This window comes from Triturus cristatus, chromosome 5_1 (assembly GCF_964204655.1).
Source record: "Triturus cristatus chromosome 5_1, aTriCri1.1, whole genome shotgun sequence".
In the NCBI taxonomy this organism is placed as follows: domain Eukaryota; kingdom Metazoa; phylum Chordata; class Amphibia; order Caudata; family Salamandridae; genus Triturus; species Triturus cristatus.
This window is the reverse complement of record NC_140587.1, coordinates 363441509-363456527: the sequence shown is the minus strand read 5'-3', so window position 1 is coordinate 363456527 and position 15019 is coordinate 363441509. Positions and strand designations below refer to the sequence as shown.

The window sequence follows — 15019 nt, the reverse complement described above, 5'->3', positions numbered from 1 at the left end:
CCCAAACGTCGACAGTGAACCGTTTCTGATATAGAGCTCACGGAAAGCACATCAGAACCATTTGTATAGAAATACTGTTGCACCTTGTAAAAATAGTTTTTTGCTGAAACCGATAAGAAAGTCATGTACAGGAATATTATATATATTGATGCTGCTACTCACACTGTATTACAAATGTACCACATGTAACTGTGAAGCTCTCTTATCCCCATGGGTCAAGTCCGCGCTGTATAAAACTCTATAAATAAATAAATTAATTAATATCTAGAGCTCACTTTTCTGATGTGCACTCCTTATTGTACAACTGTTCTCTTAGGTGCCTTACTTTCAAGATGGCCTTCCTAGTGGCATTTCATCTGCCCTGATGATCATGAGGTTCAGGCTCTGTCATCCAAGCTCTTGAAAAAAATTAGAGGGACCCGTTTTGCTCCAAAGGACTATGGTTCAATCTAGAAAACTAACAATCTATCCTTTGGTTGGCAAATACTGAGAGAACTCTTACTCATTCACTCACCTAAATCACACACATTCAATCATGAGGGATACAGTACCAATTGAAAAAGCAGTGTGCCAGCACACAAAATAAAATATTAGAAATGTTATATATCAATTTATTAAAAGCATATGAAACAATTGTAGCAAATTGAAAAACAGTTAATCATGCATAGTATACTTATGTTCAAAATCAAAAAACATCATACTATAAATAAATAAATGAATAGACTCAATGCCAAAGACAATTTGACAAGAGTATTAAAAAGACACTACACTTTGTCATAAGGGGACCATGACGTAACATTGGGGCTGGACCCTGATGTACAAAAGACATTAATATCTAGTGTGGGAGCCCACTGTATGGACAATGGTTCTATTGCGTCGGCCTGTTTCAATGGTATTATCTTGATTTAAACCATTTTTATCAAGACTAAAAATGTTACTCTCTGATGATATCATCTATTAAAAACATACACTTATTACACATAGACAGTAACCAAAACGTGCAATACAAACAGAACATTTCAATCACATGATTAATCTGTTAAATTGTTAAAATATACATCTAAAACTACAACAAGTCGATCACAAAGTTCATGAAATCACTGCTTTAGCAATCACCTCCAACTCACTCCATACGTATCACACAACACATTCATAAATTCACACTCGGTTCCACCCAATTGGCAGAACACTACGAACCCATACATGAGTGGGCATTTTCTCACCTCAAAAAGTAACTTGACCAAAGTGCAGAAGTCACCTCTATCCTGAAACTCCTTGTCGGGGAATATAAAATGCTTCTCCCAACACCAGAATTTTTTTTTTTTAACTTCAAATAAAGACCAGAAATAGTCTCTCAGAACCAGCATATTACATCTTATTATGCCTCTTTTATCCTCATTCGGTGTTAGAGGCCCTAGCCACTTGTAAATAAGATCCTGCCTCACCTTGTATGAGGATCCATACGAAATGCAGATTTGAACAACAGCTAGCCTCACTGTCCTTTTTTGTCGTGGAATCTAAAACCAGGGGGTATTGTACTGTTTATAATGCAACTCCCAAAAGGTCTATTCTTGCCATAGTGATACAAACATCAACCTACCTCCAGCACCATTAGGGGATAACCTCCAATGTTGGTATAATGCTGCCTACTTAGGCCTGAATGATATATCACAGGGTTCCTAAATGCCCTTCATTTGATAGGGTTTGCTGGAAATAATAAAAACATAACTCAGTTAGTTAGGGAGTACCCTTCACTTAATATAGCCTAAGCAGAGAATATCTTACATTTGTTCAGGACACCAATACTTGGGGTGATAGTCCTATCTAGCCATACGAATATTGGCATGCTCCTATACACCCCCACAGAATAAACTTCCAGTTACTCTTAAGTGGCCACTCTACAGTGCAATGGGCTATTGTTATAAATGTGGTTAGAGTTCTGTTATTATATCTCTCTGCTTAATATGTGGGTAGGGTGGCTATAGTAAATCCTTCTTTGAGTGAACAATATATCCTATTGCACTATAGAGTGGCCAAAGAACTTTCTTCTACCTTGACCGCACGAAAGAGTTCTGGGTGGACAGCCAACTCTTCGTGGGGTATGTCGGAGCGAAGAATGGAAATGGCGTGCAGAAACGGACCATCTCCCAATGGATTGTACTCTGGATTAAGATTTGCTACGCATTGACCAAGAAGCAGACAACTGAGGTCTTGCATGCTCATTCCACAGAAGCTAAGGCTGCGATCACTGTGTTTGCATGAAGAGTTCTGGTCCTGTACATCTGCAAGGCAGCAACATGGGCCTCTCTGCACACGCTCACAAAACACTACTACCAGGACTTTCAGGTCCTTCAGGATGGTACTTTGCCTGTTGAGTCCTGTAGGACTTTTTGGTGTGAAATTGTTTTGCAGACCCACCTCCAGGCAGGCATTGTATGGGTATTTATTCTAAGGTAAGGAATCTGCAGCTAGACATCTCTATCAGATGAACAAGGTACTTGCTTTCGGTAACTCCTTATGTGGTAGGGAATTTATTGAGCTGTAGATTCTGCACCGACTCACCCATCCTCCCTGTTCTGTGACCAGATTTCTAGGGAGAGGGCTGTTCTACTTTCAGGGCCCTAATTTTTCACACTAGTGGTCAGTGTTCTTCGTGGTTCCGCGTTCCTGGCGTGGAAAGTCGCGAAAAGGAATTGACGTCAGCGTGCTTGTGTGGCTTCTATGCAGACACCACACACGTCACTTCCGGGGAGGACGATGCCATCAATGGCACGAGGAGCCAAATTATGCCACCTACCGGCATGCAGGGGTACTGATTACAATAAAGTCTGGATCCAGTCTGATTTCTTGTGATAATTCTAAGGTAAGGTAAAAAGTGAAAAAATCTTTCCTTTGAATTGCTTTGCTTCTGTAGATGTACTTTTTTTTATTATAAACCAGAGTTATCATAATCTGAGAGTTCATGTAGGCCACTTCTGTATTCTTGAATCAGTAAACTATATCATCACCAAAAGGGTTACCACTACCTGCAGTAAGAACCTCTCTGAAACTGCGAGATACTTTAAACATTTTTTCATCTAGATTGATAACAGTAAACATAACTTAATTGCATCATTTGTCTTTTTAAAGCTGCCTTTGCCCAAAGCTGCGATATCGAATTATTTTGTCACTGATTTATCTAATTCTTTTAGACCTAAAGATATTAGGAATATAACCTCATTCACTGCCCTGCTGATAAGTGTTCCCTGCAATACCAAATATTATAAGCAATTTCTCCTCTTCTGAGACGCTTCCATTTTCCTCAGACTCTGTACATGTGACCTGAGTGAAAGTACCAAGCTCTTTTATTTGTGCACAACTAATGAACCTTACTTTTAAAAGATTCTGAAAATAGATGAGCGCAGTACAGTACTTGAATGAAAACTAGTGCACTGGTTCTCTCAATAGGCACCACTGCGATATTGCTGTCAGAGGACAAATGTTGTCAGATAGTTAGTACATATGTGAGAGTGGTCAGAGAAGGTGCCATCATTTCTTCGAACCTGATGCAACATAGGGATACGAAGGGAAGCATTCCAGCGAGGCATCTTCGGCCTCACACCTACTACCAAGCTTCCCCTGGGGAATGCGCACAGCAATATCCCAATGAGAATGTAAGGAAAGAGGGAGGATGAAATTCAAATCTACACTGAGTAATTTAGGAAGAGAATGGGAATACATGTGTGTGAAATATCTAATAAACAGCTGATAATTTCAAAAGAGAGTGTTGTAATTGGCAATTAACTCACTGTTACTGCTGCAAATAAAGAGGACTCATAAGAGTCAATCACTGAGTCACACTGGAGATCCTGTTTACTTTTTGGCAAACTGATCCATGTTGTCTATCTTTTCTTTGCACTTTGGCTCTCAAGGATATGTGGTATATTAGTTTGTTTCTTTTGCTACTGCCACAGGTAACAATAGAAAAATTAGAAAGATGAACCTGCCGTTATAGTGATGACGCAATTACTCCATCAATCAAACAACGACTGATCGATATTCCAAAGGCCGAACATTCTAAAATGTTTAAGATAGAGAGCAAAAACATCCTATTTTAATTCTTTCCTCTGAATTCTTTCAAGTGGTGTACTCTTCTCCAGATAAAGTTAAACGATGATGTTATGGTCTAATTAGTGAATTATGCAATGTGCCTGATCTTTCAATAAAGTAGAAAACCTATCAATATTTTCAAAGAAAATCTCCTCTTCTTCCAGCTGAAACTCACCAGGTGCCGGATACCAATGTCAGCTACACTCTGGCTGCAGATGTGGGCCTGCTCAGCAGAAACATCAAAATAATCGGTGAAGATTATCCCGGGTGGTACAAGGAGTCCTTCGGCGCTCGAGTGCTCGTCAGCAGGTTTACAGCTGGCGGCCGTGTGTACCGAGGTAATGAAACAACCAAAGATGTAGTCCCATTTTCGATCATTTGTGGATACAGTCCAATATTCCCCATTTTTGTGACACTGTTGGTGAATGTGCTGTGGTGAAATGGACTAGTTACGTGGTGACCCACACATGGGATATAGCACACTTGTAAACAATGGCCCTTAGGAATTAGGATTTCCACTATCTTTTAATCATCTGCTGCCTGACAGAATATTGCCATACAGAAAATCGAAGTACAAAAATATCGACACAAAAATATCGAAGTCAAAAATATCGAAGTGACGACCACACTATATAACCCCCGGCACCTCCCTCTCATTCCAACATTCGGGAGGACCGGGAGCAGTCGCCTAGGATACTTGAGGGAAACCTTTCCTGTGAGAAGCGGATAACAGGATTTTCCCCTCCCCTCCCCCCATGGGGCAAGTAGTTCTGGCAATTAGGGCTTGACCTTCGGAAGCCATTTAGGAAGTGGAGAGTGGCCTTTGCCATTCCCGCGCAGTGGTAGTTTCTTGCCACCGGTTGGTAAGAACGGAGCCCCCTGTATATTTAGGTCCTGATGAATGCCTTGGACCCATCTGGGCCGACACAGCAGAAACATGTTGACCACTCACGAGACGGCTAGGGGACACTAACTACCCCATTCACTGTCCAATGCTTTTAATATCATATAGTTATCAGTCACATTAAAACAGAATTCCTGATAACTATAATGATTTTTAACCTCACTCACATTAACACGGGCCCCCACTTAGTAATTTAGAAGTGCATCCCTGTCGTCAGGTGTATGCCCGCTCTCTATCAAACGAAGGTTTTAGAGGGCGAGGACTGGCCGATGATGAAGCATGACACCAGGTGGTGTGTGAGACCAGTCCGTCACTTTTTGTGAGATGCCTATACTCACAATGTTCTTGTAACCACATTTGGGTCATCACACTAGGAGCAGCTCTTTGTGGTAAACATTTAATAGTGGTGGCGGCTAGCTCCTAGAACCCCACGCCTCTTGTTCCCTTCTCCACACACTGTGGAGTCCCTTTGTGATTAAACCTGCTGTAGTACCCAGTGAGTCCTAAAAAGGCTCTCACCTCTCTCTGGGTCTGGTATTAATCTTGGGCTGTAGGAACGCCACCTGGCCGCTCCCAACCTGGTGTCCCAAGTACACCAAAGAACCCTGCCCGATCTGGTACTTCATCGCTTTGATCGTGAGGCCTGCCTTCCGCAGTGCCATAAACACTTCCAATAGGTGGCGCAGATGTTCTTCCCAACTGGCACTGAACACTGCATTGTCATCCAGGTAGGCGGCACTGAAATCTTCCAGTCCAGCCAACAACTGGTTGACCAACCTCTGAAACGTGGCATGGGCATTCCTCATCCCAAAGGGCATAACCCGAATTGGTAGTGCCCATCTAGTGTGGAGAATGCTGACCTCTCTTTTTCCCCATCAGGTAAGGTAATCTGCCAGTACCCAGACATCAAATCAAACGTACTGAGGTACCAGGCAGCCCCTAATCGATCAATGAGCTCATCGTCTCTGGGGATGGGGTGTGTGTCAGTCCTGGTGACTGAATTGAGCCCTCGGTAGTCCACACAGAACCGGAGTTCTGGTGTGGCACGCGGTGCGGCAGCCTTTGGGACCAAGACCACAGGGCTGGCCCGTGGACTGTTAGAGAACTCAATCATCCCTAACGCAAGCATCTTGGAGACCTCCTCCTTGATGCAAGCTCTCACCCTTTCAGTCACTCTCTAAGTTTTGTGCTTAACAGGAGGACTGTCCCCAGTGTCCACATCTTGGATACACCAATCAGTGATACTCGGAGTCAGGAAGAACATATCAGAAAACTGTCTCAACAGTTGGCGACAGTCATCCTGCTGCTCAGGGGTCAGGGTGGAAGAGAGGTTTACACCATCCACTGACCCATCTTGCTCTTTCGCAGACAGGAGGTCAGGAAGAGGCTCAATCTCCTCCTCCATTCCATCATCTGTCGCTAGGAGCATGCCCACTTCGGATCAAGTTGGTGACATCGCTCTTGCGCTCCACCACCTCAAATAGTCCGGTCCACTTATCCTGGAGTGCACAAGGCTCCACGGGGGCCATGACCCACACTTTCTAGCCAGGCTGAAACTCGATCAGAATTGCATTCTGATCAAACCACCGTTTCATCTCCTCCTGGCTGGCTTCCAGATTCACCTGAGCGAGTTGTCTTAAATGCCTAGTTTGGTTTCTGAAGGTCAGCATGTAGCTATATACATTCTGGGGACGTTTACTGGGAGCTTTCTCCCAGCCATTTTTTTTTGCCAAACTCAGAGGTCCTCTTACGGGGTGACCATACAGCAGTTCAAAGGGGCTGAACCCTAAGGACTTCTGTGGCACCTCTTTATAAGCAAACAGAAGGCATGGCATGAGGACGTCCCACTTAAACCTCATAGGCTCCTCAAGACCCATAACCATGCCTTTTAGGGTCCGGTTGAATCTGTAAACCAGCCCATTACCTTGGGGGTGGTAGGGACTAGTGAACTTGTAGGTTACACCGGACTCCTGCCACAGGGACTTCGGATATGAAGTTGGTACCATAGTCTGATACCACCTCTCTGGGGAACCCTACACGGGAGAAAATCCCTATCAATGCACGACCCACCACGGGGGCAGTCACCGACCGGAGAGGGATGGCTTCAGGGTAGCGAGTGGCATGGTCTACCAAGACCAGGATGAACCTGTTGCCCATGGCTGTTTTGGGATCCAGAAGCCCCACAATGTCAATGCCCACCCTTCAAAGGGGGTATCTGGCTCCCCTCCTGAGACATGATGTCTGGTTTAAAGGTTACTCAACAATTGAACCAACAATTCAAAACAATATGTTGTTGCGTCATGGTCTGCGATCAATTTATGATGTACACCAATTACTGTGAGTGATTTTGCACACACGTGTTGCAATTACGTTAGAATCGTACCCAACCGCTGCCACCAAATGTTGGAAGCCGGAGTCCCAGTCCTGCACCACTGTCACCAAATGTGAGACCCGGGACTCCTAACTCAACGTTAGGCCAAGTAAGGCCACCGTTTGAGATAGCCCTGCTCACCCCCTTAGTAGCCTGGACACTATTGTTATATTGTGTATTGTGTCAATTGATGTATTTGTATGTTTTTTCTCTGCCACTGTTTGTTTAATTTACATTTGTCAATGTTTATAATTTTGTTATTGTCAGTGTAAATGTCTGAGCGCCCTCTTCATTCTCATTGTGGTTTTCTTCTTTATTATATTGAATTTATATTAAATATTATTTTTGTCATTATTTATGTACATAGTTATTTCAAAATTATGTTAGCATAAGTTTCTTTCCTTTTTGCGCAGTCTTTTCTCTTTTTTTCACACTAATTGGTTTACAGTTTGTTATTTTAGCTCTCAAACCATTGTTTGGAATATAGCATAGGCCTATCTCCAAGGCACGAGTGTACAGTATGTGCAGCCACACTCACAGCAACCCACTGGTGACACCACAAATGGACTCCACACGAGTTTGATAAAACGAGTATAAACTTTATATGAAAAGATATACGATCAGACCACACAATACAAAAGCCAACATATAATAAAGGGTAATATTTGTTCCGGTTGGCTGGTAGGTTCAAATCCCAACCACCGCTATCCAAATGCTATGCTGGTTGTAAATTAAATGCTAGAATCACACACGTTGCAATGGACAAACAATAGTGCACTGCGTAACAATACAATCCTGTGCTTGGCAAAGGAGAAATAATACAATGCGTAACGATACACCCCGGTACCTTGCAATGGGAGAAATAATGCAATGTGCACCGCTACAATCATGTACTACACAATGAAGGAATAAGGCAATGCGTCACACCCCAATCACGTACTTTGCAATGAAGAGCTAATGCAATGTGCACCGCTACAATCATGTACTTTGCAATTAAGGAATAATGCAATGCGTAACTACAATCATGTACTTTGCAATGAAGGAATAATGCAATGCGAGCCACTACAATCCTGTACTTTGCAATGGAGAAATACTGCAATGCGTAGCGCTACAATCGTGTACTTGATTATGCAGAAATAATCAGGCGTCATAAGACAGTCCGACAGTTCATTAGCAGCAATATTGGCAATGTGTATTACGACAATCAGCCTCTTCGATAACAGTTTCTCCCCACACGTATCATCAATGACATAAAGTACAGCTTCACACTCTGGCCCCAGTACTGCCACTCCTTTGGTCAGTACAGACCCCAATCTGAGCCGAAGCAAAGGCTCACATCGCCAGAAGGAATGAGAGGCCGAGAGAGTGTCCCTCCGAGTCCGCACCCCGCCCAGGTAGTGATCCACGTTACTTGGGGTCGCGACCACACTCTCCTCTCCTCCTTCAGCGAACTGGGCCTTCCATGCAGAACTTTCTCAATGGGCCTCAGCGGCTCAGCCTTGCAGCTCAGCTCCTCCAGGGCTGCTGGTCCGGACCGCGACTGTTAGGAAGGTCTCAGGCAGCCACAGGGCACACGTACTGAGATTACGTTACTCTGGGTGCACAATCACCACAGCACCATACGGGTCTCCACTGGCACAAAGCCACACACATAACCCTGATGGGACTTCACGTCGACTCTGAGTGCACGTTCACCAGGCACTCCTTCCTGCGGTCTCAATTGGTGGCAAGACATGCACACCGCGCTGCAGAGACTCACTTTCTTCCGGTGAACACGATGATCAGCCGATCACCTCCACAGTCCCAGGTTGCACCAAAGCACACACACTGCTTCACTGAGAATTACTCTAACTCCGGTGCCCAGATATCCAGGCGCTCTTCACCAACGCCTCGGCCGCACCATGACACCCTCACCGTGTCCAAGCCTCACTTCTCCTCCGGTGCACTCGATGACCAGGCGCTCTTCACCAGTGCCTTAGGTGCTCCCCGACACGCACCCGGCACGTCCGAGACTCACTCCATTTCCGATGTACATGTTGACAAGGTGCTCCTCACCAACGCTTCCTGTGCACCACGACACACACCCTGCGCATCCGAGACTCCCTTCACCTCCAATGCACACGTTGACTAGGCGCTCTTCACCGAAGCCTCCCGTGCACCATAACATGCACCTAGCGCATTTGAGTCTCACTTTACCTTCGATGCACACGTTGACTAGGCACTCTTCACCAATGCCTCCTGTGCACCATGGCACGCAGCCAGCGCGTCCGAGTCTCACTTCTCCTCCATATGTGCAAGATCATAGGGCACACCTTCCGAGGGTCTCAAGCTGCCACAACACACGCCCACCGCGTCGCTTGAAACTTCTCCGGAGACATTTAAGTTCCTGTGTTTCCAAAGAGGGAACCAGCTCACCTCGGGCCCTTGGGGTAACAAGACACAGCACAAAGCACAGTCTTCTTCAAGCAGGGGGACCCAGCACACAAAGCACAGTCCCAACAGCCTCTTCCTTGGTTAAAACAGCAAACTGCAGACCAGCCCCAGATCACGAAGCAAGGGTCGGTCCTTCTGAGTAGTCTCTTCAGTTGTTCCTTCCTTAGCAGAGGTTCCTCTTGACCACGAAATGGGTCCAAGCCTTTTCAGTCTCAATCCAATTCTATTCCAAAGTTTAGGGGTCTCAGCTTTCATAGTTATACCCCTAAATGTCTTTGAAGTTCGTTTTGCTCAGGGGTCCCTGACCCCTGCCTAAATCAGTTCTGAGTGTCTCCCTCCCAGTGTCACCTTTCTCCCTTTGATACTGGGGGGCTGGAGCCATAATCACTCAGCAGGAGATGGGTCAATTGTTTTATAGCAGCTACCCAGGCCTCTTCACTTCCCGGGATTCTCCTGCCCCTACTCTCCAGATGCCGATCAGCCTAGTGCCATCTCAACCCCTCCCTGGGTCAAGACCTCCCCCAGCTCCTCTCACCTCTCAGATCCAGACAGTCAATCCACATTCCACAGAGACACACAGAAATGCTTAGAGCACACAACTCAGCCACTTTCTAAAAGAGTTGCTTCTGAACACACAGTGACAAAACCACTTTCATAGAAAGATGTGTTACAACACTGTGAGTTCATACTTACTAAACTTCACCTCTCCCTTTTAAACCTATGGGAAACTAGGCCAACAAACACAATACCCAGCCTCACCCATTCTGTCCTATGGGCAGGATGTCCTTTCACCAGTGAAAACGAAATGGAGTGTTTTTCACTGTCAGGACATAGCACACACCTCAGTTTATGTCCTGCCTTTTACTTAGACTGGACCCTGCCCAGGGGTTACCCGGGACCTACCACAGGGGTGCCCACTGTGTACGCAAAAAGGAAAAAAAAGTAAGGCCTGACAAGCAGTTGCACTTGTCAGGGCAACATGCTAACTTAGCAAACAGCACACAGGCCCTACACTGCATGCCTGTGTTCCCTTTGCATTACTAGCCCTGGCACACACAGTGCACATCACTAGGGACTTTACTAGTAAGGCAAACATACAAATCATGGCCAACCAATTACCATTACACTTTACACAGGGAACACTTGTACTTTGACACTGATCAGCAGTGGCAAAGTACCCAAAGCATCTAAATTGGCAACTCTATGTCAGGAAAATGGTCTAGGGGGAACGCAAAAGGTTTAGGGAACTTTAGCCAAAAAGGCCAAGTCCTACATCCTGCAATGAGTATCTGAACTCTTGTGCATTTGGGGCCAATAAAAGTGGGTGACAAGCCTTTCAAAGATATTGTCCTGCCCCAAATGTCCTGCTAAAGGCACATCATGAGCCAGCCCCAGTAGGAAGACTCTGAAGCGCTGGGGTACCACCAGCATACTGGCTGACCCAAGCTCGGCAACCTTAGGCTCGCTATACAGAAGACCATTCTCCCAGTAGATCCAATGTGATCCGGACTGATCACCTGCTGCCTGGTTTGTGGCCTGTTGCCGCAAACCCACAAGAGAAGGGCACTTCCTCTGCTCCTCGCAGAACTCTTCCCAGGAGGGTCCTCCTTCCTGCTGCCAATGAGTCAGCTGAGGGAGGTCCCCCAGTTCAGCTACCTGCTCCCCTGTATGTTCCAGGGCATCCCCTCATGGTCTGCCTCCTCCTGGACCGTTGGAGCTTTGGGAGCTGGTTTCCCACACCCCCTGCCTCTTTTCTTTAAGGCAGGCACCTGGGCCACTCTTTCAGGCTCCAGGTCCTCTTGAACATCCTTACTGGCTGCCATGGACCGTGTGGTCCCACACGCTCACTCAGGCAGACCCAACATCTCCAAATGAGCACTTTGCTCGACCTTAGTCCAAGGGGAGCTCTCCAAATCATTGCCCAACAGAGAGTCAACAGGCATGGCTGGCCTCGCAGCTACTTGAAGGATACCTGAGACCCCCCCACTCAAAGGGAACCTGAGCCACCTTGCAGTGACTCTCTGTGTTGTCAGTGACTCTCTGTGTTGTCAGCGGCAATGACAGGGTAAAATGCATTGGGGGTCACCTGCTCTTCAGACACCAGCCGACAACTGACAGCTGTCACACTGGCTCTGGTGTCTCTCAGAGCCTCCACCCTATGGCCATTGATGGTCACCCACTGCCTGTATTTCTTAGTGTTATCAGGCAGCTAGGTCCTGGGGACCATCTCACAGTCTCCTAAAGGGACTAGGGATATTTCTGTGGGACCCCACCCACCTTGGGCACCCATCTCCTCTCCCAGGTCTACACTAGCCATCTGCCGTGGTGATGCACCAGTGGGTGCTGTTTTACCTTTGTTGGGACACTGAGAATCCTAGAAGAAGTGGCCCACCTGAATACAACCAAAACATCTCTTGGGACCCCTCAGAACAGGCTTATCTGTCGGGGACCCTGACTTCTTCTCAGGGGGAGGCTGGGAACCCTTCCCTTGGTTCCCTTGGGGATTACTTTGGGGTCCTTTCTGCAACTCCCTCTGTTTACCCTTGTCCCCCCCACTCTTCTGCTGGTGACCCTGCCCACCTTTGGCGATGTCTCCCACATGACCCTTGTGGACCTAGGTACTAACCCAGCGGTCCGCCTCCTCAGCAAGCTTCTAGGGTTAGTAAACTTACTATCAATAAAGTGCTGGTGTAGCTCTGGAAAACAATTACTAGACAAGTGCTCCCAGGTAATCAAGTCATAGAATGCTTCAAAATCATTAACTTTGCTACCCTTCACCCAACCATCCAATGCTCTGCAAACAAAAAGACACATATTCTACTTGACTCCAGTTTCTTACAATTCCTAAACCATTGTCTATAAAGCTCTGGGGTCAACCCATACCTGGTCATTAGGGCTTCCTTCAGGTGGTCATAGGAATTCTGATCCTCAGAGGGCAAATCTAACAAGGTATCCCGGCCATCACTGAGAAACCGCCCCCACACCCCACTCCTGAATCCTTCTCAGGGACCCTGTGGGAGGTCAAAGCTACCTCATAGGCCTTAAACCATTGCCCAATATCTTCATTCTTGTGGAGCGTCTTAATGACATCTTTGGGGATGAATACTCTTGTTTCTACAGGCATGGATGGTGTGCTGCCACCAGAGGGAGTAATTTCTAAACTCTTGGCTTTCAACTACAACTCCCTCAACATCCTCTCATGCTCTAAATGCATTCTCTCCTCTTTCAGGGCTAACTTCTTATTCTCTAACTCCATCTGACCACCCAGCTTGAGCTTGGCTAGCTCCAACCTATGCATTATATCCCTCTCCCTGTCCTCCAGCTCCTCTGGGGACAGGCCCTTTGAAGAAACACTGCTGCCTGGCCTGGAAGGTGCTCCCAATGGCCCATCCAGCTGCCCATCTGTATTCTCAGCCTCATCCCTAGGCTCTTCAGGATGCTCAGTAGCAAATCTAGACTCCAACCAGGCCCTCAGCGCCTTTCGGAACTCTTCCTTCTTGGTGATACCTTTCACAGGGATTTTAAATCTTTTACAGAAGGTTTTAAGCTGGGGCACAGTGTAGGTATCAACCCTCTCTTCTTCAAATTGTAGATCAATAGATGCGTTGGATGCTGCTTTGGTCACGGTGGCAAGAATAGGCAGTTCCTAGCAAAAATAGAGGTCCCAAGGAAAACATTCTACCAAAATGTAGGTGGTCGCGTTATGCTCTGCACGCACTAGTAGTGTACACCAATCACTGTATATGAGTCACAAATGCAAGTCCAAATCCTCACAGCTGACCACCAATGTTAGAAATGGGGGTCTCTAGTTCTCAGAGGTAGGTACCTTTGACCAAGTAGGGGCCCTTGCTTCTAGATAGGGAAAGAGGGATGCACTTCTGAATAACCCCTGCTCACCCCCTTGGTAGCTTGGCACGAGCAGACAGGCTTATCTCAGAGGCAGTGTGTAAAGCATTTGTGAACACATACAGTAATACAGTGAAATCACTACAAATGGACACCACACCAGTTTAGAAAAATAAGTAATCTTTACAAGACTTAACACAAGACCAAACGACAAAAATCCACAATATTGTAATGAAAATAAGACTTTAAAATGGTAGAAATCGCTCAGTTCAATGTAGATGGAAAAAGCAACACTTTACTCTCAAAGAACCTTGGATGCATCACGCAATACAAACAAAAGGGTAGCAGGTAAGGTGATGGGTCGGTTCCTTGCATCGGGGGAGGTGATGCGTCGGTTCCTTACTGCAGCAAAGGGGAGGTGATGTGTCGGTTCCTTACCAGAGAGGAGGTGACTCGTAGGTTTCTTACTGCGATCTGGTTACAATGCGACAAGATGGCGCCTCGATGCGATGCTACGATCCAGTGTGATGCGACAAAATGGCATCTTTTATGCAATGTGACAACGTGGATGCAATGCGTGCATGCATGACAGCCGTGCGGCGACTCGGTATACTCTTTAGCCGCGACAGGTCCTACGACGCGCTTCTCCGGTGTTGCGACAGCAACCTCTGCGGCGGCAACACGGTTCTTCCATGTTGCGTCACGCTTCCAGCTCTCAGCGACATGCAGTCTTCAGAGGGCCCAAAACAACAGCAGGCACCTCACTGCAGGTAGAATTCACAGCAAGGAAATTCAGGTGGAGCTGGTGGTGAAGTCTTTGCGTCTCTGAGACTTCAGAACAGGATACAAGCTCAACTTCAAGCCCTTGGAGATTTTCCTCAAGATAGTAAAAGTTCATACAAAGTTACTTTTCTCCTTTCCTTGGCAATAAAGTAACCACTGCAGGCCAACCACAAACAGCAAAAGCACAGGGGTAGTAATCTTCCTTCAGCTCCTCCGGTTCTTTTTCTTGGCAAAGGGTTCGTCTTGATTCTCAGAAGTGATATAAAGTTCTGGGGTCTGGGCTCCAATATTTATATTGCAAAATCCTTTGTCCTCTGAAGGCAGAGGGTGTCTGTGCCCAGCCAAAATCAGTTCTGTCCTCCCTAGTGCAGCTTCCTGGCTGAAAGTGGAGACAGCATTGTGAAAGCAGACCTGGCCCAGGTAGCTGAAAGGAAAATTCCTCCCCTACTGTCTATTCTATGAAGGATCAGGTCAGTGAAAGGAAATCTCCTCCCCCCCCCACTCTCTATTCAATGCAGGTCCTATGCAGCCCAGCCCTGTACCATCAAACTGCTGGAGCCAAGGCCCTCTCCAGCCCCCTGTCACTCACAAAC

The 15019-nt window shown here is 46.4% G+C and overlaps 1 protein-coding gene across 2 annotated transcripts in view; it reads left to right on the top strand.

Moving 5' to 3' along the window:
• The window catches only part of LOC146830894 (fibrocystin-L-like), a 1907335-nt gene that overhangs the window by 1616425 nt on the left and 275891 nt on the right, over positions 1–15019 (top strand). For both annotated transcript variants that reach the window (XM_085605084.1, XM_085605082.1), the window contains exon 61: positions 4254–4427. In XM_085605084.1, coding sequence (XP_085461210.1) covers positions 4254–4427 — 174 coding nt within the window. The remainder of the gene's footprint in view (positions 1–4253; positions 4428–15019) is intronic.